We start from the raw sequence: 23,948 nt of genomic DNA, 5'->3' as shown, positions 1-23,948 counted from the left end.
TTAAGTCGCGCAGCACCATCTACAAGAAACGCGAACGATAAAAATCCACGCAGAGTGTACATGCTAGTATTTCCTCCGACTCAGTTATCAGCTGATTCAGTGAGAAATAGATATGATGTTAGAAAATAAATATTTGAAGACACAGCCGCCGATAGCAACAGGTACTAATTTTGTCCGCGGACGGTTGCATTTCGCTCACGTTTCTCACGTTCGAAATCACGTTTCCAACGTGGCGCACATTTTATTGCATGCGGTGTCGTCGCTTGAATGTTGATACCTTTGCGAATTCCTTGAACTGGCTCGCGAAAAGTTAACGTAATCCGGTTATACACCACAAATACACAGTCGCCTCGCAGTACTCATAATTTACATAAAGAAAATACAAACCTCCGCAAGTTATTGTGTTATGGTACGATTGTGGAACTTTGCACATAGCGAATAAAAATCCTCAAATATATTGAAAACTGAAACATTCAGTATTAAACAATAAAGGTGACTAATTTTTACTACCTTTAAAAATTTCTGCATTTACCGAGACATTGCACGAATTAGTAAGTGCACTAGTATCTACAAAAATATCTTTACGATCTCAGCAATTATAAAATAAAGAATCTGTATTATTAACAAAAATTAGTACAGTTGAATGTATTTTTATTTATTCAAAGAATGCACTTATGGAGACGTTGAACGAATAAATAAAGGCGTTTAGTACGTGACTATCTTCAAAAACATCTCTACAATTTTTACAATTTTAAAATAATTTGAAATTCGTCATTTTGACGTAGTCCTAATATCAACAAAATTTAGTTGAATTTAATTTATTCATTTATTCAAAGCATTAGTCTTTTGCATCTTCTTCCGAACTTATAAATGTGTTTACGATCGTCATGTATCTCAAGAAGTACATGTTAGCCTGGATCGTACGAAATTGCGAGCATCCGTTCGGATTTCGATAAAGGAGCCAAACAGATCATCCATCAAACGGTTAAACACTTGAAGCTAGTGTATCTTCATTTGAAAACAAAGGAGTCGGCGCGTCAGGTGTAATAATTTCTATAATTAGACTTTGCCTCGGGAATTTTTCACGCGTATCGTGTACCGTATTTGCATGTAGTTAATTCTCGCGTGGATCAATCGCGAAAATAATACTATATGAATTAACAGTTTTATCGGCGATTATTCACTCTGGTTCACCTTGTCGCCGAGGAAAACATAGGTATTAACATCTCCCTCGTTTTTATCGGCAAATTGCAGACCGAAAGGACGCATTCGGACCATTATCTGAAGGTGGTTTATTTATAGCCAGCTCAGCCTCTCGAACATGTTGTTCGGCCCACGTAGATTTAATTGGTTTGTTATTTTATTGCGAGTGATCATTTAAAATGAATTTCAATTGCTGGAGAAGAAGAAACAATTCCCTTTTCATTTGTAAATTGCTTGGTAATCATGGTAGGATCAGCAATGGAAATATTTTCATTCATCTATTAATAAAAACTGTTACATGGATGTGTTGACCTCTGGGTCTGCTTTGACTCAGCATTTCGAAGGCACCATCGAGCAACTCAGGTCCTGCTAACAAAAATTGAAAACTGAATGAAGTACCATTAGTACCATTAAAAATGTGTTTAAAAAATCCGCGAACAACTGTTAGCTTGTTAACATTAAACCTACCACCACTGATCAAATGTGACCGCGGTTCCAGATAATTTTACAACTATTGAATTTATAAAGATACTTGCGTGATAAATGATTAAATAATTATATTTAACAGCGCAGATATTATAATATGAACCGCACAAAGTTCAAATTAATATCTTGCTACTTTTATAAGGCAACATGTATCGACTACTTTTAAAGCTCGGTAGGTTTAGTGTTAATGCAATTCGATACCAGAAAAGAGTTTAAGAGGCCTGTAGAATTTCGTATATTTAAAAAATCTTGGAGAATTGGCCTAGTCGTGGCGTGCCTAATTGCAACGGTTCACGAGGGCCGCAAATAGTAGCTAAACCGTTCTCACATCGATTGTTGTTATAAATAAGCTTCATTCATTTCAATCTATCACGGTCGCCAGCGCGTTGCGCAATTACACAAAGATTTATCATCCATCACGGGAATGTTAGCGGCGTGTCATTGTTTCGTTATCATTGGGATTGCTAACAGGAATACAACGGGACTTATTGTAACTAATACTGGGTAGCGTTTCGAGTAATCTTTTCCCAGACGGGAACAAAGAAAGCGTCGGAGTGTACCGTGTGAAACCCACGACACGAACACATAGAGTCGCATGGTTTTCATTTTGTCGAAAGATCGGCAAAATGATTCGTGCCAATCGATTCCACGGACGCTCGCGTTTATTTCTGCATCGTATCGGAACGTGGATAGTTATGTGAACTGGCGCACGTTCGGCCGGCACGCAATTCGAGGTTAAACGACAATTAAAAGTAATCAAGGACAGAGATATTGAGATGAGATATCGGAATTTCCGTGCGGCCGATGCGTATCGGTAGGGATTAACTTTGTATCGGTGGTTTTTCGGAACAAGGTACGGCAACGTGGCGGGTACAGTTGCGATTTACGACATGTGATAAACCGATGATGATACGCAAATGTTTGACGCAAATGCTATCTTCGATTACAAGCCTTTGACGGTTTCTTCGGAAATCCCGGAACTTCTATCAGGACGGCTTGATTGTCGATGTTTATCTTTAATTTAGTACGTTGTCTTTCACTTGTCGCGTACGAAATTGAACCACCTTTGCACTTTTTACAGTAATTTCACGGTTCAATTCGTCAATTTAAAATAACACATTTTTATGTTCAGTTGAAGTCGCTTTTCATCAAATTTTCTCGAAGGTGTGCTTGGTCATCTGTTCTTAAAGATGTCACACGAAATTAGAAAGTCTTTCAATGTTTCGATTTTTGAAAATTAGTTCCTCTAAGCGTTCTTGAATGTACTAGCAAAAATTAGAAGACTTTTTTAATGTTTTAACACGTATTAAAAATTCTTCTTAGAATTTCGTTCCTCCTTTCTTACAAAAGTACCAGCAAAAATTAGAAAACTTTTTTAATGTTCGCATAGCAAACGAAATATTTAAGTCCACTTCACGGGCGTTTCCAACCAATATTTTTATAATTTTACAAAGTAATCATGAAAGGACGTGGCGTGTTCTATCAGTGTGGTCATTATCTTTCTTCGTGGTCGCAGCCAAGGAATATATCTCCATCCTGGCTAACAAAGAGCAAAAAAATACAATCTGCCCGTGAATAATGCATTAATTTAACGCTATACAAAACATCTGATTAAATTATCGCACAACAGACGAAATAAACATTGCAAATCGATACTTCCTTTACAATTTCTGCATGCAAAAATCCATTAACACTAAATCTACCACCACTGGTCGAAATGTCCGGTAACAGATTCTTTATTTTACGATTATTGAAATAATAAAAATGATTTCACAAGGAATGTTGGTATAGAAGTCCCTTTAGTAGAGCACGTATTACAATAGGAGCTGCACAAAGTCTAAATAAAATCGATCTTGTCATTTTTATAAGGGAACATGTGTCAATTACTGTTAAGGCTCGGTAGGTTTAGTGTTAAATCACGTAATATAAAATGTCGGATTTCAAATCATTTGGAATTAGATCGTTTAAATGACTTTTTATTGAATCTTAAGGAGTTCTATGTCTCTGGAAAGTGATTGATGAAGATTTATATGTAGTACATACAGACTTTATATAGACTGATATACAACCTCTTTACAATCGATTTAAATACTATTTACATGGTCAAATTGCAAATGATTTAATGCGGTCGTTTGCAATTGCAAATGAATTGCTATATAAATGCGACATTTTATTTTACACGACCTAGTGAATACGAAAGCTTACGTGTTTATGTGAAAAATGGCAGGTTGAGAGAATAAATTGGAGAAGGTTCGGTATCACTAACGAGTATACTACTTTTATGCATTTATAACAAAAACAACTAGATAAAAAGTAAAACAATTAACATATTTAAAAAATTTTTAAATATTGTTACATAATTTCCAACTGGTTAAACATACGTTTGAAAAGTAAGTGTATATCTACACAACTCCAGCACCTTACAATTAGACAATTTTTATTTTGTATTATAAGTGGTGCATGTTAAGAATTCGTCGTATTATTTGTAACTTATTAAGATTATTAAGGAAATCAGCATTTATCTTTTGCAGACTACTAACGAATAATAAATGTGTACTATCAATGCCGATGTCTGCAGGTTTCAAGTACAATCGTGCCAAATTCAATTGCTAATCAGTGCATCGTTTGATCTCTCGGGCTTACATTAATCTGGTTTGTAAACACGTCAAAGGATTACCGATTGTTTTTCTGTTTTCATTGTGGGAAACACCGAGGATTTTATACTCGATGCAAAAATGATTGTTCCGGATCGAGCAGTAAAAAATGTACGAAGATAAAGCGCGACAGGGGACGCGTCTGACTACTACACGTCCGATTCTACTGATTCATAGATACATACATACGTACTACGTGATCGTCGGTTGTCCGTGATCAAATCTAAAATTCGTGATCTCTAGACTACGCATTTTTATGCAAAATAAAAACATTCTAAGTTGGACAGTAGATGCAATTGATTCATTTTTATAATAATTTTAATAATTTTTATAGTATACTGTTTCTGCAGTTGCGTTTTCCGCTCATCGATTTCTGCGGAGGGAATCACCATTCTTGTTCCGCAGGTTCTGCGCTTGCCAATCTCGGTTGTACTGAAACGGAACCTGCAGTACCGTTTACGCGTGACGATGACTTGAAAACACGAGCAATTTATCTCGCAATATTCTATGAAGTTCTTGCGGGGCGTTTTACATTAACGAGTAATTGGCAGCCCGATTGCAGATAGCAGTGCAACCCGACGTTGATCGGAATCAGGAAGCAATCCCTAACAGTCCGTAATAGGAAAGGAATAATTATTTTCAATGCCGATTCGTCGCGACCTTCGCCGTAAACGGTATTAGTGGACCAATTTTCATAATTACATAACGGTGGGTGTGATACTGCAAATCATACATATACGTGCGCTGCACCACCCACTTTTGATGGATAGCACATCGGGTTTTTTTTTATACGTGCTATTATGCACGTTCTGTACGAGTGATTATTTGTAAGTTTAACAAAGTAGACCGACGTCATCCGTTTATCAGGGTATACTTGTAAATATGTATCTAGTTTATCAGTAATTTTACATAATACCTTCATTAGTCGAAGTAATCGTGTGCTTCGATAATTTTAGGTTCTATTCTTGTTTCATTTACGTTCGCTTGTCAAGGATTTTCGACGTTGTTAAAAATGATACCAAGAATTTGGATGGACATAAAATTAGGATTTAAGGGACATAAGGAAGAACACACAATAATGTATAATTACCAGGAAATGCGTGGTGATGAGGTGTACCGAAATAGAAACATTTATTGTGTCGGGTTGTTTGAAAAGTTTTAAACCCCCCTCCAGTTTGAATCAACAGCTTTGTATTAAATCCTTCGACGATAACACAATTGAATCAAATATGCGCCATTTTGATCGGTAATCTTACGGCATTTTACGAGTGGCGCCGGTGTTTCGCGGTGTGCAATCTTTGCGGTTTCCGGGTGATGCAAAAAGAACCTATCGGAAACCAAGCTGGTATTTTTAGTCATTAAAATTAACAACATTTTATAATACTTTCTAGTATAGCACAGTGGTTCAGATGACTGTTAAAACGTTTCCAGTGAGGCACATGGTAATACCGCTAGTATCTAAGTGTGAATAAATTGTAAAGAAAGAAGTCATTTATTCGTTAAATAAAACATTCAAGGATGACAATTGCGAATCTATTTTAAATCACAAATATCCAAGACAAACAGCGAAGTTAAATTCGCGATAATAGTCATTCTTAGATTGCGGATTTTATGCGCGTATGTCAGGAATGAGTAAATGAAATATAGATCAATAAAAACTTCAGAAGAATGTAAAGACAGTGTTAAATCATTTCCACTTTATGTAAGCAAATAAAAGAAAAAGTACTGTAGCTCCTGTTTCATTCAAACCGATGCAGAAAACAGTTATTTTTCATAAAATTCCACCATTTAATTAACTATCTAGTGAATCTCTATCTGTGTATACACGTTCTGTGCGTGTATACAAAAGAAGTTGTACCGATCTTTAATGTTTTTATTAACCATTTAACCTGCTTGTTTGCGGAACGTGGACCAAGAGCTACACGATATCTTTTCACTTTCTATTAACACGCTCGATATCTGCACGAATTATAATTAATTGAGCCGCTCGTTTGCTCAGTCGATTAACTCCGTAAGCTATGAAGTAGAGAAAAATTCATAAAATAATACACATTTTACGCGGAATAAAAGTGTTCCAACTCATATTTAATAAATGGAAGCTAAAATGTATTTCCTTTGTTCATAATTCATTTTTAGAAGTTCTTTAAATCTTCGTCATTCAATGTAATGTTATATAATTTAAAAAAAAAACAGGGAGTTTATTTTAAATGTATATGTATATAAATATTTTAATTGAAATAAATTTTAAGGAACTTGATCATATATATATATCAATGAAGTGCTTTAACAGTAAAATGTAAAAAGGGTTAAAAAGGTGATTAATCACACTAGCCAATGAAAAACTTAAGTGTCCACCCACAACAGTTGTACCCTAATGTTTCCAAGTGCAACGTTTCGAAATTATCAAATGCGCGCGCGTGTTCAAGCAAACTTATTTGTGTCGACTAGGCCATGATAAGTGTCAAAAATATCACACGTTATCTTTACGATCTCCATCCCCGTTATCAGATGTAATTTTCAGTATAAAGACATCACTCTGCGGATAGACACTCTCCGTTTTAGTCGTCCGGGAATCGTGACGCGAAAACCAACTTTCAAATTCGTCTTCGGGTGCTGGACTACCTAGATCGAATATGGACGAGATCAACGGTAAATCATTCAACAACAAGCTCGACTTATCGCCTCAATAATCTGCCGAATCATCGATAAATCACGGTGCAACCGCGTCCTTTGGGAATCTGCGATTTCGCGGCCATAAATCATCATTTACCGAGCAACGGAAATGAAATTCGTCACTGTCCCCCGTGATCGAAGATGCAAATCCACTTTGCACTTTCTGAGACATTCGAATTTCATTCGACATGCACTGCCTGCCTCTTTAATCCGATCTTTGGTTCCAATTATTTTCGGATTCGTTCTTGGTGGTTAGAGTATTGCAAAATTTTCTGGATTGTTATATTTTCAATCTTTCTTTACTGTGAATGTCAATCCGTTTTGGCACATTCACAGATTATTTCTGCAACATGTTTTCTCTGGTGCGTGGATCTTGGCACGATTTTTGTTGTCGACTTTTGTAGTTCTTAATAGCTTGTCATCTGCTCTTCCTCTCTTACATTCAATACATGCTTTTTCTGTCATGTGATTCTCGGTGCAATTTTTCAAAGTATTATTCAATTTTTACGTTTCTAACACCCTTCTCCTGTCAATATTTAATATTTAATTTCGGTACACTTAAAAATTGACTTTACTAAATAAATTTCATACATGTTTTCTCTGTCATACATATTCTCTGTTCCCAATATTTTTTCACGTCGTTTTACATAACACTTACTCATTTCTGTATTTTTACAAAGTGTTTATGGTGAAGTTCGTACATGTTTCCTCGAGTACGATTTTTTAGAGTCTCAATAAATGGTTTTCTCCTTACATTTCATCATTAAATATTCATTCATTCTGGTAGACATAAAAATGATTTCTTATAATCTCATGCACGTTTCAACCTCGTTATTGAAATTTCTTTTGCGATTTCACACAATTATATCCACTTTTCATAATATCGATCCACTTTTTTGTACTTAATATTAACTCATTTGTGTACATTCTTGTCAACCTCTAGACTCCGAAATAACGTGCAAATAATTCGCCAATATCGAACAGGTAAAAATGAAATATATTTGGTGTTTCATCGAAGAACACAGTGCGTGCTGTATGTTTTCCTGAAGAAGAGCGGTGATAACGTTTCCCGTTAATGTTTCATGGTTTCTTTATTCGGAAGTAGCATGTGGCATGACAGAGAAATGACAGATATCGATCGTGCGGATTGCTAATGTTGGGATGGCCTACCTTCGCGGCGTATTCATTCTCGCGTTACCCTACTTTTCACGCAGCTGAAGAATATTTATAGACTGTTACTTGCCGCGAACATATTTCTTTCGCACTCAAAACAAACGCGGTTGATCGATTTATATTGCCGCGAACGCGAGGGCCGCCTGTATCCGGCGTCACTGAACTTTAACAAGTCCGTTGGACGTTTGTTTAAACCTTCCAACGTAATTAGCCCATGAATTTTCTACCAGCCACCACGCTCCAGCCTTAATTTACGTTGCTCGCGTGCCGACAATCCTTTTCAAATATTCACTCGGCTTTAAATACTTCGCAGACATTTTTTAAAACATTCATCTTGCAACCCCTTCGCTACATTACCATTTTAAACACACCATTGATATTAATTCAAATTTATGTGTGGATGCAGAATTAATATTTTTTAAATAATTGATCAAGCAAGTCCCCTTTTACATATTTAATATTACATAAAAAATTGTGATCGGTAAAATTGAATTCAAATCGAATGCTCTCTGTACAATTCACAATCAATCTGGAATTTCGTAGAATATAAAGGATATTTTTTAAACCATTGACGAATCTCTTTTAAATCTGTGTACCTCAAATAATTTGAATATTTCAACTCCTATACCATCGTATATAAAATCTTACAAAAATTTTACCTGTGCTCATTATAAAGGGTGAAGTTCCTATTGTCACATATTATTATAAAATGGTTCGAGAAAGTTTCTTTTCCTCTTTCGAGATTTCATCGTACGGAATGAAGAAAAATTTTTTCTACATTCATTTCGATGTGAGTACATAAAGTAAAGTCTTCCCTTTATATTGACGTATAATCTTTTTCATTGTTTTATTTTAGAGAAGGCGATACAGTAGAAAGGGTTGATCTACTGCAGACATTATTTTAACAGATATCGTTATAAGAGACGATTAATTTTTTTCGCCATTATCCACTACTATTTTAAGTTCATCCACGAATTCTCCGACAGCTTTGATATCGTTAACTAACGGGATTTACATGCATGCTTAATTGCAAAGAATGTGCCTCAATTTACCACGCACCATTTTCGCAGAAATTTATTATCGGTTCTTATCTCGCGCACAAATCAGAAGCAACAACTCGAGAAATATTATAATTATGCGAACACGCGGCTTTAGATCGAGCAATTCGATTCCTTCCAAACACACGTGACACGCCAACAATTATCGATATCCAGCACGCAAGCGCGTTTATGCGAACATTGCACACAGGTAGAAAGTTATAGGTAATCATAGAAAGTGTCCGATGGTTAAAGAATACGTTAGCAGTGTCGATCACGATGTTCCGATCAGAGCGAATGCGAAATCGCCTCGTGTGTCTGGCGTGCTGTCGTATTCGGCGAGTTAGCTTTTTTCCTTGGAAAAGAATTGTTCACAACCTGCCACCTAATTTTCGCTATTAGTTCCACCGTCGCTTTTGATGGCACACAACTGCTTTGTTCGACTGACCCACTTCAAGGAACGAGTGCTGTCTCTTTTCCCTGATGCGAATCGCCCGCGACATCGGTTTCAATGCCGTTAATATTCCACGAGTTTATTCCCGTCGTTTAATGGTTCATTATCGCGTCACTTTTCTTGCTGGCTAATTTCCTTGAGGCGTTCGCTTCTTGCAGGTCGCCAATGATTTGTGCTAATTGAGCGAGGCGCATAAGAATACATTTTTCAAGTATTTTTGATCACCATTATAGCAAGCATTTTGACAACCCATTAATCTTTGAATCAGGAGCGAGTGGTTCGCGCAGAAATTCATTTGTAGAAGCATTTCTGTCAGTCATTTTTAGAAGAATATGCTACGAATTTTTTAATTGCTTCTTGCTCATTTAATCTTTTAAACAGGACGTCGCAGATTCACATTGGTTGAGTGAGCAGTTCACACAGAAATCAACTTTTAGAAATATTTTTGACAATCATTCTCAGAAGAATATACTACAAATTTTTCAATTACTTCTTGCTTGCAAAGACAAAATCACTTCTTCCATTCTTTCCATTCTTTCATTGTCAACAATCTTCAGAATTACCCTACTGCCATGCACAATTGGAAGGTTATTGATTGCGATTGTTTCTGTGCCTTTCACCTCGGAAGTAAAATATATAATATATCGAAATATAAAATTCAGGGTAAATTGTTAGTGAAAGTTCGAATATTTGTACACGAAGGAAATCATTAGTTTGAAAAATTAACGCCTTTGTTAAACTTGTGTAACACCGTGTAAAGTTCTAAGGCCATTCGAAGCGTATTCAGCACATTCTACGTGAACCATAGTGAAGTTCAGCGTTCCCAGTGCATGTCATCGCCTATCTCGCAAATCAATACTATTCTAGCTAGAGGTAATGGACGTGGCGATATCTTTGTCGTGGATATATATAGATCCATTTCCTAAAATTGACCGACGTCATAAATAGCCGTCGCTCTTTGTGCGTGTATACACGTAATTGAGGCGCGAAAGTGGAATATTGCCCAAAAATAGACATCGTCAGTTATAGACAAATCCATGAAATTGCCCCTGACGTAATCGTGCTATTCTTCATACCATTACGGAAATAATTGCATACGAGATTGCTGGTGTATTTTAACCCCGCTGGGAAATCAATTCGTACCCATTTCATTTGATCTCAAACCTTCTACTAAACGGAACTGAACTTGGATCCAACCTTAATTTAATTCTGGTAGCTGTGGATTTTATAACTTTATGAAAAAAATGTACAGATGAAATTTAAAACAGCGGAGACATTTGAAGAATTTGAAAATGTATTATTTTCGGTATATTGAAATTATTCGAGAAAGACATTTTTACTTTGCAACATCTTATTTGCTAATTTTTTAAGTAAGCAAATTTTGTTTGTCTATTATATTACATACTATTATATGTATGCATCTTTATCTTTATCAATGGACAAATCCCAGGCCTTTTGATCAACAGGATAGGTGACAAACTCAAAAAGAAAACGTCATTGAGGAACAACTGTAAATTTATATGTAGTACCATCTGACATTGTTCCCAGCTAACTCGAAATGCTTCTTCGTTGTTAATGAGCTTTCTGTCCTAATGATTTTAAGTTCCTGACTTAATCCACTGATATATCGCATTGATTTCAAAAAGACCGTTTCGGTGTACAGCAAAAATTATATACGATTTTACACAAGCGTTCGAAACTTTCGTATCTGAATGTAGTATTTTATGAATTGATGGATACCAACATAATCAACCGAACTAACACAATGTTCCCATATTTCAGCAATGTCCTTGGAGGAATCGCGACGATCGCAGCGTCCGTACAGGTACGGGATGGTTCTGCTTTGCGTCGGAGCTCTGATAAACTGGTTAGGCCTCGCAGAGAACTACGTCGAACCGGTACGATATGTCGGTGTAGCTTGCATAATCGCGGGGGCTCTTCTCATATGTGCCGCAATGTGTTGTTGGCTGCACGCACCGCCAAGTAGGGCAACCATGCATACACAACACACAAATCATCCAATCACCGCTCAGGTAAGACTTCATTTTTCTAAATAGCCGCGTAGACGATAAATTTCTCCTCTCTCTCTCTCTCTCTTTCTTGAGTTTCTTACTCGCGTTACTCGGATACTGCATCCATTATCGATGAAAACGTAACAATCCTCTGTGAAAGCGATACTGAACCGAATATGCATCCAATGCCTTTCGTCGCTGACAATAAACTGAGAAAAATGTTACTTTCTCGAAGAATTATGTTGGAAATCGCACAAAATCGCTGCACAGTTTTGTATAATTATTTACATAAAATTTCTCCTCTTTGAAGTCTCTGCATAATCGACTAAAATTTACGTCGAAAAATATGACAAACTGCATAATTTCTCGAAAGCGAAAATGGGCACTAAAGAAAGAAAGTTTTCTAGAAATGGACTTCGCATATGATAAATTATTAGATGCTTTTATAATTCAATTTCTGGATCAAAACATCCCGTCGACGGCCATACGAGTGTTAATTGAAAATTCAAATAAATTGAAAACTTCACTTGAACAAAATATGCATAGTATCGTTGATCAAATACATGCTTAGAAATGTTTGCGACAAAAAATCGAACCACACAGCTAAGAGAAGATTGAGTAACATCATCTTGTTTTATTGTTCGAATTTAAGATTTTTGTTAGAATTGACGTCCAACAATGAATCAATTTTGTAAATAAGTTGGTGCAACTTTTACTTGCTCGAAATGATCCCGTGCGATCAAGATAGTGTAAACAATAAGATTAGGATTAATACTAAGAATTTGTTAATGCAGACCATCGATTTAGGAGGATCTCTTGATCAAAGCCTCCTAAGATTATAGCGTTTTTAAATCGATCTAACCCCCTCTTATAGCCCTCGGTACTACAGTAGTGTATCACCGAAGCCTCAATTATCGTCGACGGTAAACGGGCTACGGGATAAAAATAATGTACTTCGATCAGAATCGTCGTAGCCATCTTTCTACCACACGCAATTCCCTCCGGGAGCCTCGAAACGCGGTGGATGTCTTATAAACGGTTTACGCGAGCCGTGTGCTGTTCCATGGGCTCGGAATAATTGATGAGGACTTGTAACAGACGAGTTCGACGATCAGCAAATTGTTGGTGACGCATGAATACGCGAATCTTTCGAATCGATTCGCATTTATATCGAATACAATTCTCCTAGAATTTTAATCAGTTCCATAATACATTACCTTTTCTGCGCTCCCTTGCCTAATTAATCAACTTACATATGTAGATAGGTTCAACGAGACAGTCTTTCCACTTATAGACTGTAAAAACTGAATAACATCTCGAAGTCTGCACGCAGACATTTCCGAATCAGCGAGTGAAAATATTTCGAAATAAAATTCTTAAAAATACGAAGCTTGTGAAAGCATCAATCTTGCTCCTTGTATTTAATTTGTTCCTCTATGTAAAAAGGTGAACAATCAATATGGAACGAAATCAGATGTAAAGCTGCAGAATTAATTTTATAAATTGCCTCCTTGAAAATGAAGTGCTACAACATCAGATAATTTCTTCTTTAGAAATGGAACACGGCGACAACGCGAGATAAAATAAAATTATTCAAGACGTCCACGATATTCATAGAACGATGTGAAAAGCAGTCTTCAGAATCAGTATAGAATAGAACCGAGGGTCGACCGAGGATTAATTTGATTTGATGCTTGCAAAATAGCGTTGTTACTATTCACCGTGAAATTCCCATTGAGATTTCCCAGCGATGTAGATCCCGCGATCGCAGCTCGTTTCGAAGAAAACACGTCATCCCGGCCAAGCTGTGAGGTTCTCGGTGTCATTTGATGAAGGTTTTGTCGCGAGTCCGCTTATCTTCCCGCGATTCTATCTCATCTGTGTCTAGAACGTTTCCTCTTTTGTCTCTTTCGCGCTATTCTGCGCTCGTTCTCATTGTCCCCGGATCCTGATTACGCGTTGTTCTCGAAAAGTTTGCTCTCGAAACCCGTCTCTTCTCTGCGTTCTCGTTTTTTTCTTTTTCGCTTCTTCTTCTTCTTTTTTTTCGAAAGTATGCACCGACAGCGCGGGCACTCGACTTAAAATAGCCGGCGCTCCTCTTTTCAGAATAAGGAAACAATAGAAGTGAGAAGGCTGTCCGCAGCTCGATACATAAAGGAGGTCGGTGGTTGTTGCGGCGCGTTTAACTATCATTCTAAGGATGTTCACCCGGAAGCTCCGCAGCTATATTTATCGATGGTCATCCTTCGACGTATACCCCCATTCATGACTAGTAGGTCATCCGTTAGTTCCATCGAAAATCCACTGGGTCTTTGAAGCCTGATCTACAATACACTGCTAGTGACTATTTTCTTTTCTTTGCAAAAATAAGGAGAATGTTATTTATTCCGAATTTTATAAATTTTCATCATGATATACGTGTCCGAAGAAGTACCCCACAGACATCCCTTACAATTTTAATGATGATTGACGTTGATGATAATGATAATTAAAACGCAGATTTTATGTATTTGTGACGAGAATAAGTTGGTACAATTTAAAACAGTAAACAATTCTGAGAATTTATCCTGTCTTTGGTACAGACAGGTTGTTTAGATTAAATCCACGAATACATAAAGATTGTATCGTTGTTGTTATGCTAAAATCAATTGAAATAGTTATTTTATGACACAGCAAACGCACAGAGAAAAAGATGATAACAATTTTGGATGTTGAACATATAAATTCTGTCTACTCCAAAAACGTTTGCAGTGAAGGTACACAGTTTACTATAAAATTGTCAGTATAAGATCATTTTGTAACAGCAGACGTACAGATGAAAGGAGAATTGCTGACGTTGAACACAAGTTCTTTTCAACCTAAAAATTTTCGAAGATGTTCCAGTACCTCTCGACACTCCCTACTATTTTTATAGATCAATATACAATCAAACACGCAAGAGCCTGCAAGCCGACAAACATCCATCGCCACGATCGAAGTGTGCAAGCGAACATACTCGACGGAGTTCCCGTTACTACGATTTCGTAACGTCTCGCGAATATTTAGCATTGTGCCCACATAGTTGACTCAGTCCCGAAAACCGTTAGTTTTTCTAACAGTCTGAAGACTAAACGAAATTCCGAAACCCAGTAAAATCAGCGAGTTCGCTTTCTAATATTACCGTAGCATCACGATCCATAAGAAATTAATATTTATATCTATGGCGAATCGATGCGCGTCGTTTGACAGAAAATTGCGTGTCGGGAGCTATCCATAAAACAAATGAAATTCTGCAGAATGTTCACGAGCCATGAAACGATTGAAAAATACGTCAATGTCGCAATCCGGACGTCGCAATCGGTAGCACCGAGACGTGACGCGTTAACTCTCCCAGTGCACAGCTTTAAAATATTCATTTTTTCGCGAAAATTTACCAGCAACCTCAAAATTTTATAACATCGAAGTAATTTATTTAATGAATTAAAAATTGAGAGAATTCAAAATGTATGACAGCAGTTCTTCAATCATTTCGCATCTTCCAGATCTTAACAAAATTTTCATAAAATCTATACCGTAAAAATGAATTTTTAAATATGCGCAAATAATTCTGTCACTCATACCTGGGTGACGAGGCAGTCAACGTGATCACTAAAACCATTGTTGCTATTTGCATAAGACTAATCCTAGTAAAACAAAAATTCATCGAGGAATGCTTAATTGAAATAAATTTGAAACAGCGCAAATTGTTTACTGGAAAATGGTGGATACACAATCCGCGTGTACTGGAAAACGGCGAATATCGTCGTCAGTCGTTCACCTGGCGGGATGCATAGGTCTGATACGATTATGCAATTTTCTTGGAAGGTTTTTTTTATGGACTCAAATAACCACGGCTATTTTCATCCTCTGGGTTTCTCTGTCTGTCTATCTGTCTGTACGTAACGCGCCCTTTCGTGTCTTAGGTCCGTGTCTATAAACTTCATAAAGGTGTCGAGGCGAGCATGTACGTATATAGATATCTATAGACGACCCGAGATATATATAGAGGAGTACCATTTCGGGGTTAATATCCTTGCAGCCGAGGTATAATGCCGTCATAAACTCGAGCGGTAAAAGTTGACTTAGTTTTACGCCGAACCATCACGTGATACTGCATATTTAATTTCACAATTATTGAAATTGTCGATTCCCATGGCTGAGGCTATGGAATTATTTTCACGGCGTTTCGCGAGCACTGACTTCGTCAGGAAGACACGAAGAGGGAGCATCGCTATCAGTATTATACTGTATCGAAATGGTAGCAAAATAATATTTAAAAGAAACACAGGTTCTACGAGAAATCCGCAACAGTAAAATGATGCTTGAATAAGCGAAAGGTTCACATCTATAAAGTTATAAAAATTTTTATTTTTATTCAAGCACGCATTATAATAATAGGGCAAAGTCTGAGCAGAGTAAGTGATGGATTTGTTAGAGCTACTCACGTAAATTATTAAAGATTTCACATTGGAACAATCAACAATAATCGAAAATATTACTAGACAGAGTTATGAACTTTCCATTATGGATGGATGCTTATGAATATTTGTAAATCTGCATTTCGCAACACTGCAGATAGTATTCGTCAGGTGAATGATAAATATGTTTTTCAGACTGTGGGTTTAATAATTTGATCATTCACTGTGTGTGTGCATTAGAACATGTAACATATACATAGTATTAGGTGTCAAACCATTTGTAATTTAATCGTACAAGTGAATTTTTTATCGAAAGTTTACATCACTTAAAAGTTTCTACAAGTCTTCATGTATTACTTTTGTATCTTACATTTTTTATTACACGATCTGAATTTTGTTATATTTATATACGCTAGTTAATTTAAGCAAAAATGAGCCGGCAAGATTGTAGTATCACTTTCTTTTCATAGAACGAAAACGAGGTGGCGGCTACGAGTTTATTCATGGTGTGTTCGAGCAAGAATGATTCATACGGCAACTTTTTGATCCACAGATAGACGATCCGATCCATGTGATCTCCATCGAGGAACCATCTAGTGGATACAGACAGAAACCGCCAGACTACGAGGCAGTCACGGACGCGCCACCTAGCTACGACGATGCCATCAAGCTGAATCCTAGTCAACTGGTTAGGCTGAGCAATAGTAGTGCATTGTCGATGCCGGCAGTCCACAATATGGTTCCGAGAACCGTGGAAATTGCTTCCAGGGAACCCACGCCGTCGCCACCGCCGCCGTATGCGAGGTAAAATTCGATTTTACCCCTAGACTGCGAACTTCATTTATTCAAAACGAAAATGTGAATATACTAAAGGTAAATGGGTAGTCTCGTTTCCAGGATGGGTAGTCTCGATTCCACTTTCTCGATAATGCGAAGATGGGGGTTTTCGGTAGTCAAAAGCCGTCAAAGATAGACAAGAATAATAAAGCTGCGCATGTAGCTATTTTCATAAAGCTGCGACAGCTACATGCTGCCGAATAATGCAAATTGCGCCTCGTAAACATAAAAATAGGACTTTTAGGGCGATCGCGGACTAGATTGATCTTTTATCTCTCTCTCTCTCTCTCTCTCTCTCTCTCTCTCTCTCTCTCTCTCTAGCGCTTTTAAATATTGAAAAACCCCATCTTTGCATTACCGAGAAATGCGAAGGCGAATCCCCTACCCTTGCAATCCTAGAAACGAGTCGAAGCCCTTAGTAATGAAGGAAATGTATATTTAGTCCCATTTGTTTTGCAATTAATGCAGATAACACTGTCCAACAAATTTCAACTTTTTTTGTGATTTCAATATACTGTTGGGTCCTTCTTATAGAGTTTTTTGCGCTGATTCCGAATCTGGTTTTAATTTTTTCCCTATACGTCCAGTTTTTGAAAATCATGGCTTTGAAAAAAAAACATATTTTTCAACTTTAAACAAATATTGTGATGTTATTATAAAAGATATTGAATTGTTGTTTACAGCAAACGATTCTGTAGACTTTCCCGAATACAGTGATATCCAATATTAATACATTATGATTGTTTAAACATGTTTAAACAATGATTAAAGACGGAGATGCACCACTTTTGCACCAATTTTTGCGGATATTTTCGAATTTATCTCAAAAAATAAGGGTCCATCGAAAAATTGAACTATACCACGCGAAAGAGCAGACTTTTATCTTGAGAAACCCCCTTGTGAAGTTTGCATGGTCGACGTTTTTACCGAACCAGAAAGCAAAATATCTTCGCCCGACATGCGTTGACGCCAGTGGTGCTCTTCCACTAGCGCGGTCGTTCGTCGGGATACGGCGCGGCGCGCTGCGGTGAAACGGCGCGTGGCTATAAGCGCGCAATTATGTCAGCTTACTTAAATGTAATATTTTATTAAATGTGTTATACTATTGTTATTTATTATTTATTAGTATATTTATTCTGTATAAATTATTTTATGTATTTTTTAATGTTAGTCTCTCATTTATAGTATATCTAATACAAAAAATACCTTTTGTAACAAAAAAATAATTTATTCACACACTACACTATTACACTATTTACAATGCTAATATATATGTGTACACTATTCAGATATAATACACTACTAAAATACATATATTATATACACAACAACTAAAATACTATAAATAACTATAAATGTTTTTTATGAAGTTTTATACGTAGCAATGCAGATTTGAAATGCTTGACACGACTGATTTCAACAAACACAAAGCCGAAACTGAACTCTGGCATCAGTTTTCTTAAGAACCAACACGATATTTTGAAATAAATGACGGTCTACGGACAACGGAATACATACAATGTAAGGAAAGTCTGCAATGCGGTGACTGAAAAATTTTATTTTCAGTAATTGTCGTCTTATCTATGTATTGTAATTATAGTGCCAATGAACACTCGAGATTCTTCCGAGTAAAATAAGTCCAAACACAATATAAACGGGACTATTTTTATTGACTTAAATACATAATTAAAATAGTTTGCTCCATATTAAATCGATATAGTGTATTATATCTGAATAGTGTACACATATATATTAGCATTGTAAATAGTGTAATAGTGTAGTGTGTGAATAAATTATTTTTTTGTTACAAAAGGTATTTTTTGTATTAAATATACTATAAACGAGAGACTAACATTAAAAAATACATAAAATAATTTATACAGAATAAATATACTAATAAATAATAAATAACAATAGTATAACACATTTAATAAAATATTACATTTAAGAAAGCTGACATAATTGCGCGCTTATAGCCACGCGCCGTTTTACCGCAGCGCGCCTCGCCGTATCCCGACGAACGACCGCGCTAGTGGAAGAGCACCACTGGCGTCAACGCATGTCGGGCGAAGATATTTTGCTTTCTGGTTCGGTAAAAACGTCGACCATGCAAACTTCACAAGGGGGTTTCTCAAGATAAAAGTCTGCTCTTTCGCGTGGTATAGTTCAATTTTTCGCTGGACCCTTATTTTTTGAGATAAATTCGAAAATATCCGCAAAAATTGGTGCAAAAGTGGTGCATCTCCGTCTTTAATCATTGTTTAAACATGTTTAAACAATCATAATGTATTAATATTGGATATCACTGTATTCGGGAAAGTCTACAGAATCTTTTGCTGCAAACAACAATTCAATATCTTTTATAATAACATCGCAATATTTGTTTAAAGTTGAAAAATATGTCTTTTTTTAAAACTCCATTTTCTCAAAAACTGGACGTATAGGAAAAAAATTAAAACCAGATTCGGAATCAGCGCAAAAAACTCTGTAAGAAGGACCCAACAGTATATTGAAATCAAATTTGGTGTTGGACAGTGTAATTGTTGTTTTGATTTTTCTGCTACAATGACTTTTATGTCGTTGCATTTTTCCAATGGTACATAGTCCAGACACCAGGATTCTCGAAGTGAAAGATCGAGTTACAAAAATAATAAATAAAACTTAGTGGTTGATTGAATAGACAATGTTGAATTACAAAGTAAAATGATGCAAGAACGTACTCATTGATCTACAAACAGGAAGAATAGCTACAATAATCAGATATACACTTTAGCCAGACAGATTTGGTACGCTTCATTTTCAACAGAAGTTATATCACATTATAAATCATTGAACAATGTTAACTAGATGACACGTATAATTCCTACACGGGATTTCCGCTCTCGTTGTTGTCTGCTTCGTGAGACGCGATTGATATCTATATGTATAATAATGCGAAAGTAAAGAAGGAACTGAAAGGAGGGCAGGGAAATCCGTGTCTTTAGGAACGAGTATGACGTGTTCTCGCTGATGTGACGTTTCAGATCGTGCTACAAGATTCGTTGACGTCAGGTCGGCCTGTAGATCCGCTATCATTTTCTCGTAAAATAGAATATCTGATAGTCAATCCGATTGTGGTACGCTTTTAATAACGAGTGCTTTACATAGTCGTACGTGTTGCTGAATTCTAGTTCAGAAATAGAAGCTTATCAAATATGTATCTGGTATTCGTGCTAGTGATCAGTCACGGAAATAAAAGACATTCTTCTTCATCCATATATCGTGCTATACAGGTCTAAGAATACGTCGGCAATATGAAATAAAATTTGTACATATGATACTCCGTTTAGAATAAAATCGTTTTAAAAAGATGATGCATGTGTGCTATTCACCCTTGCATTATAACATCGAGTCCGACTCGTGATGAGGATTTCGAACAGAAATATATGCATTATTAATAGACTACAATTTAAAGTAGTAGACAGATCAAAAGAATTTAACCCTTAGCACCCCAGTGGCACTTTAGTGGAGTCACCGCTAAAAATTGCGCTGTACCATTATTTACAATATTGTTCACATTATTAAATATGTTGGTATCGAATCAATTAGTACACATTTAAGTATTGTATGAGCTATCATAACAATTTCACATCCATAAAATGAAGAGAATACTATACATTGGAATAATTATAGGTCGGAAGAAATGTTTAATTTTCGAGTTAAAATAGCTCCGCCTGCAAAAGGTTAATCATCTGCAACTTATTACAATCAATAAAGGAAGAAAACATTAAGGAACGGATTCCAATAAAGATTGTTATACCATTATTCAAAATATTGTATTTAATTAATTACTGAACCTTTGAGTATTGTACGAGTTATTATATCGGTTTCATCTATATAAAATGAGAAAAATGTTGAAAATGTCAGAAGAAATGTTTTTGAAATTAAAATAGCTCCTAGGGGTTAACCAGCGAATAAGAATAGGTTTTGATATTCGAAGTAGTTTGATGTGTCGTATCTCGATTAATTGAAAGTTCCTTCCTTTTCAGGTGAGATTGCCAGCACTATCAGTCCATGTTCGCAACGAAAGAGGTCTGCGATCTGCTGGAGGCCCAGCGTTTTGCAACACCGTTACAATCCATCGATATGCAACCGCGGGACGTGAGTGTGAGGACTCCGTCACCCGTTATCGTCGTCGATAGCGTGGCCAGCAATGGGAGTTAGCGGCAGCCACTGGACCTCGTCTACGTAGACTAAACTCTTTGTGTTCAGGGGATGCAATACTTACAGTTGTCTGCCGAGACGAGACACTGCTTTCTATCACGGAATCAATAGAGCAAACGGAAGAATAGCGTCCAAGATAGAGTACACGAAATGTTAGTCATATTACGGATCAACGCGTCATCGGACCTTAGCAACAACGAAAGAGACGATCGAAGCCTAACGGATGGTGTCACGACTAACAGTGCCTTTCGTCTGGTCGAGTTGAAAAGAGCCTAATCGAACCTCATAGCTAGGACTCGTTACCATAGGGAAAGAAGTCTGAAAATGCTGTTGGAACTCTGACCGAATGCTTGTGTGATATACGAGTGCGATTATCGTCTTCGTCTGGCTAATTTAGAGCGAGTCTAAAGTAGCAAATGCGAGTACACAGAGAGACAATGAGACGCGTCAATCATCCAGGAGTCTGTTTACGGTTTAAATGTGTTTGTTACGAACTTCGGGGAGAGTATGTATGTCAGTGACAATATCGAGCTACTCGAGATCCTTCGAAGTGTAAACGTGGTAAAAAGAGATAGAGAGAGAAGGTGTGTGTGTGTGTGGGTGTCCTAGTGCTTGGGACTCGACACGTTTCTAGGGGTGGGCGGGCACCCGGAAATTCAGGTTCGGGTCCGGTGGGGTCGGAAAACCGAAAGTTTATATTGTTCGGAGACCCGAATGTCATAGATTTTCGACTTCAGGTAACCGAAGTTTCCGGGTATCCGAGTATCACTAATTTTAGGGTACTCGCCCACCCCTACGAGTCTCATCGCTTAGGCAATCGTGCGGCTTGTTAGAGAAAAACTACTTGTTGCTTGCCATATGATTACCATGATTGTCATTTTACACGTGTACATACACACATGCGAAAGCCATTCGCACGTCCATTTTATTGTGATATATGTAATGGTGATGCAGGTATTACGATACGTCACTTGTCGAGCGCGATGTTGCTTTGTAAAAACAAGACTCTTTTTTTTTTATACGTATAATGGAACAACAAATATAAAGATAGTGAAATTGACGATTATCTTTTCCTTGCCCTTGTCTTGTATAATTCTTTGCTTATGAATAGACTGCAGCTCTTTTGGGAGGTGACACTAAGACAATAATTGTTCGGGAAATAAAACTAACTTAGAAATACAGCGGAGTTTTAGTTGATGTGGCCTCTTCGTTAATGAGTCCTCTTCGTTCGACGATAACGATGATCGGCTGCTGTAATCTAGCTGAAAAAACTAATCATTTTTAAATGCAATACAATGGAGTACAAAATTAAATCCCGCACGCGAGTGTAAAATACAACCAGCTCACGAGAGTCAAGCTAACTCCGCACACGAGTGCGGCTTATAAGCGCTTCGGGTGCCCTGGAGACGCGATAACCCGTACTTACTCAAGTTTCCATATCTGTGAGTGAGCCCCTTAGGGACCTTTGATCGGAGGAATATAAATATTAAATCAGAAATATAAATTTCATTTTAAATTAGACTGAAAGTTCCGATGGAAATTCCAATTAGGATATCAGAAATAATAATCGACGGTGTTCGTTGAAGTATCAGTTGAAGGTGGGTCAAGAGTAATCACAAAACCAGCATTACAGAATATTAGAAATAATACTGAATGGTGTTCATTGAAGGAACAATTGAAGGCTAGAATTGTTAAAGGTGGGCCAAGGGTGAACAAAGAAAGCATTGGAGAATATTAGACATACTTACCGGTGAAGGAATGGTTGAAGGAACAGTTGAAGAACAGAATTGTTGAAGGTAGTTGAAGGTGCCAAAAAATGGTCTGCCTTAACATTGTTGAAGGTAGGCCAGGGTAGTTCTGGATGACCTCTGGTCTCTGGTCGTCCTGGTCTCGGAGCCCGACCGCTCCTGCCGGAGTCCCGGGCCCGGAATACAGTTTACCCCCTCTCTGATAACCAGATTAATACGTGATCAGTCTACGGTTTTAGTCGGGGACGTTGGAGTATGCCCATGGTGCTGGAATGGGATAGTGAAAGGGGAAAAGGAAGAGAGGAAAAATCGACCAGTTTTGATCGATTCTGGCGACACTGGGCCCGCCTCACTCACTGACCGAGCGCACTCGCCGAGCTCACAGTCAGGCACGCAATGCCCAGCGATGCCCAACTCTTCCCACACCATCTGATATTGATCAATATCGATCGCCGTGATAGATGTTTATAACAATTCCTTTTGCTAACAATGTCGACAAGCACTCCTTCGACCATCTTGCCATCTAATTTTTTACAATAAAGTTTACTGTTTTTTTTAACATATTTCTGTTCCCGCATACTGATTCTTGGAACAATTATGTATAAAAAAAAATTTATAAAATATTTTTCTAAATTTATTCTTTAATACTTTCTTACGTACAATATTTCTAGGGATTTTTAATTAATTTTTTATTAAACCTTAAAACCAACACCAAAACATCGTCTGAAATATCTTCTTAACTTGAATACGTTCAGCGGAGAATGTAACATTTCATGATAATCGATATGGTTTCCTGATGATTCGCCTTCTTACCGACGAGATGCCGTCGGTGGTCTTCTGCTATTTGCTTATGGGCTTCAATGTCCTAAAGCATTAATTATAATAAAAAAAATACCTAGTCCAACCACAATATGTATATCCTAGAGGGCGTAAGAAAACAGCAAAATTTTTCCCACATCGTGGGAGGTCACGATGTCCCGTAAGGCTGGCTGCCTTTAACAGTATCTCATCGGTGCTACAGACATTGCATCA

At 37.1% G+C, this 23,948-nt stretch overlaps 1 protein-coding gene across 2 annotated transcripts in view; it reads left to right on the top strand.

Annotated features, from left to right (window-relative positions):
• The window catches only part of LOC143221900 (uncharacterized), a 45,526-nt gene extending 23,298 nt beyond the window's left edge, over window positions 1–22,228 (top strand). Inside the window, exons 4-6 of one of the 2 annotated variants that reach the window (XM_076447557.1) lie at window positions 11,463–11,713; window positions 16,682–16,932; window positions 20,994–22,228. In XM_076447557.1, the coding sequence (XP_076303672.1) occupies window positions 11,463–11,713; window positions 16,682–16,932; window positions 20,994–20,997 (506 nt within the window). In that variant the 3' untranslated portion in view covers window positions 20,998–22,228. Of the gene's footprint in view, window positions 1–11,462; window positions 11,714–16,681; window positions 16,937–20,993 lie in introns of those variants that run through there. The other variant, XM_076447558.1, reaches the window with a different exon arrangement.
• Window positions 22,229–23,948: the final 1,720 nt, after the last annotated feature.

The sequence above is a fragment of the Lasioglossum baleicum genome, chromosome 3, assembly GCF_051020765.1.
Source record: "Lasioglossum baleicum chromosome 3, iyLasBale1, whole genome shotgun sequence".
Classification (NCBI taxonomy): Eukaryota; Metazoa; Arthropoda; class Insecta; order Hymenoptera; family Halictidae; genus Lasioglossum; species Lasioglossum baleicum.
Note: the sequence above shows the minus strand (reverse complement) of the source record. Positions and strands in the feature narration are given on the sequence as shown.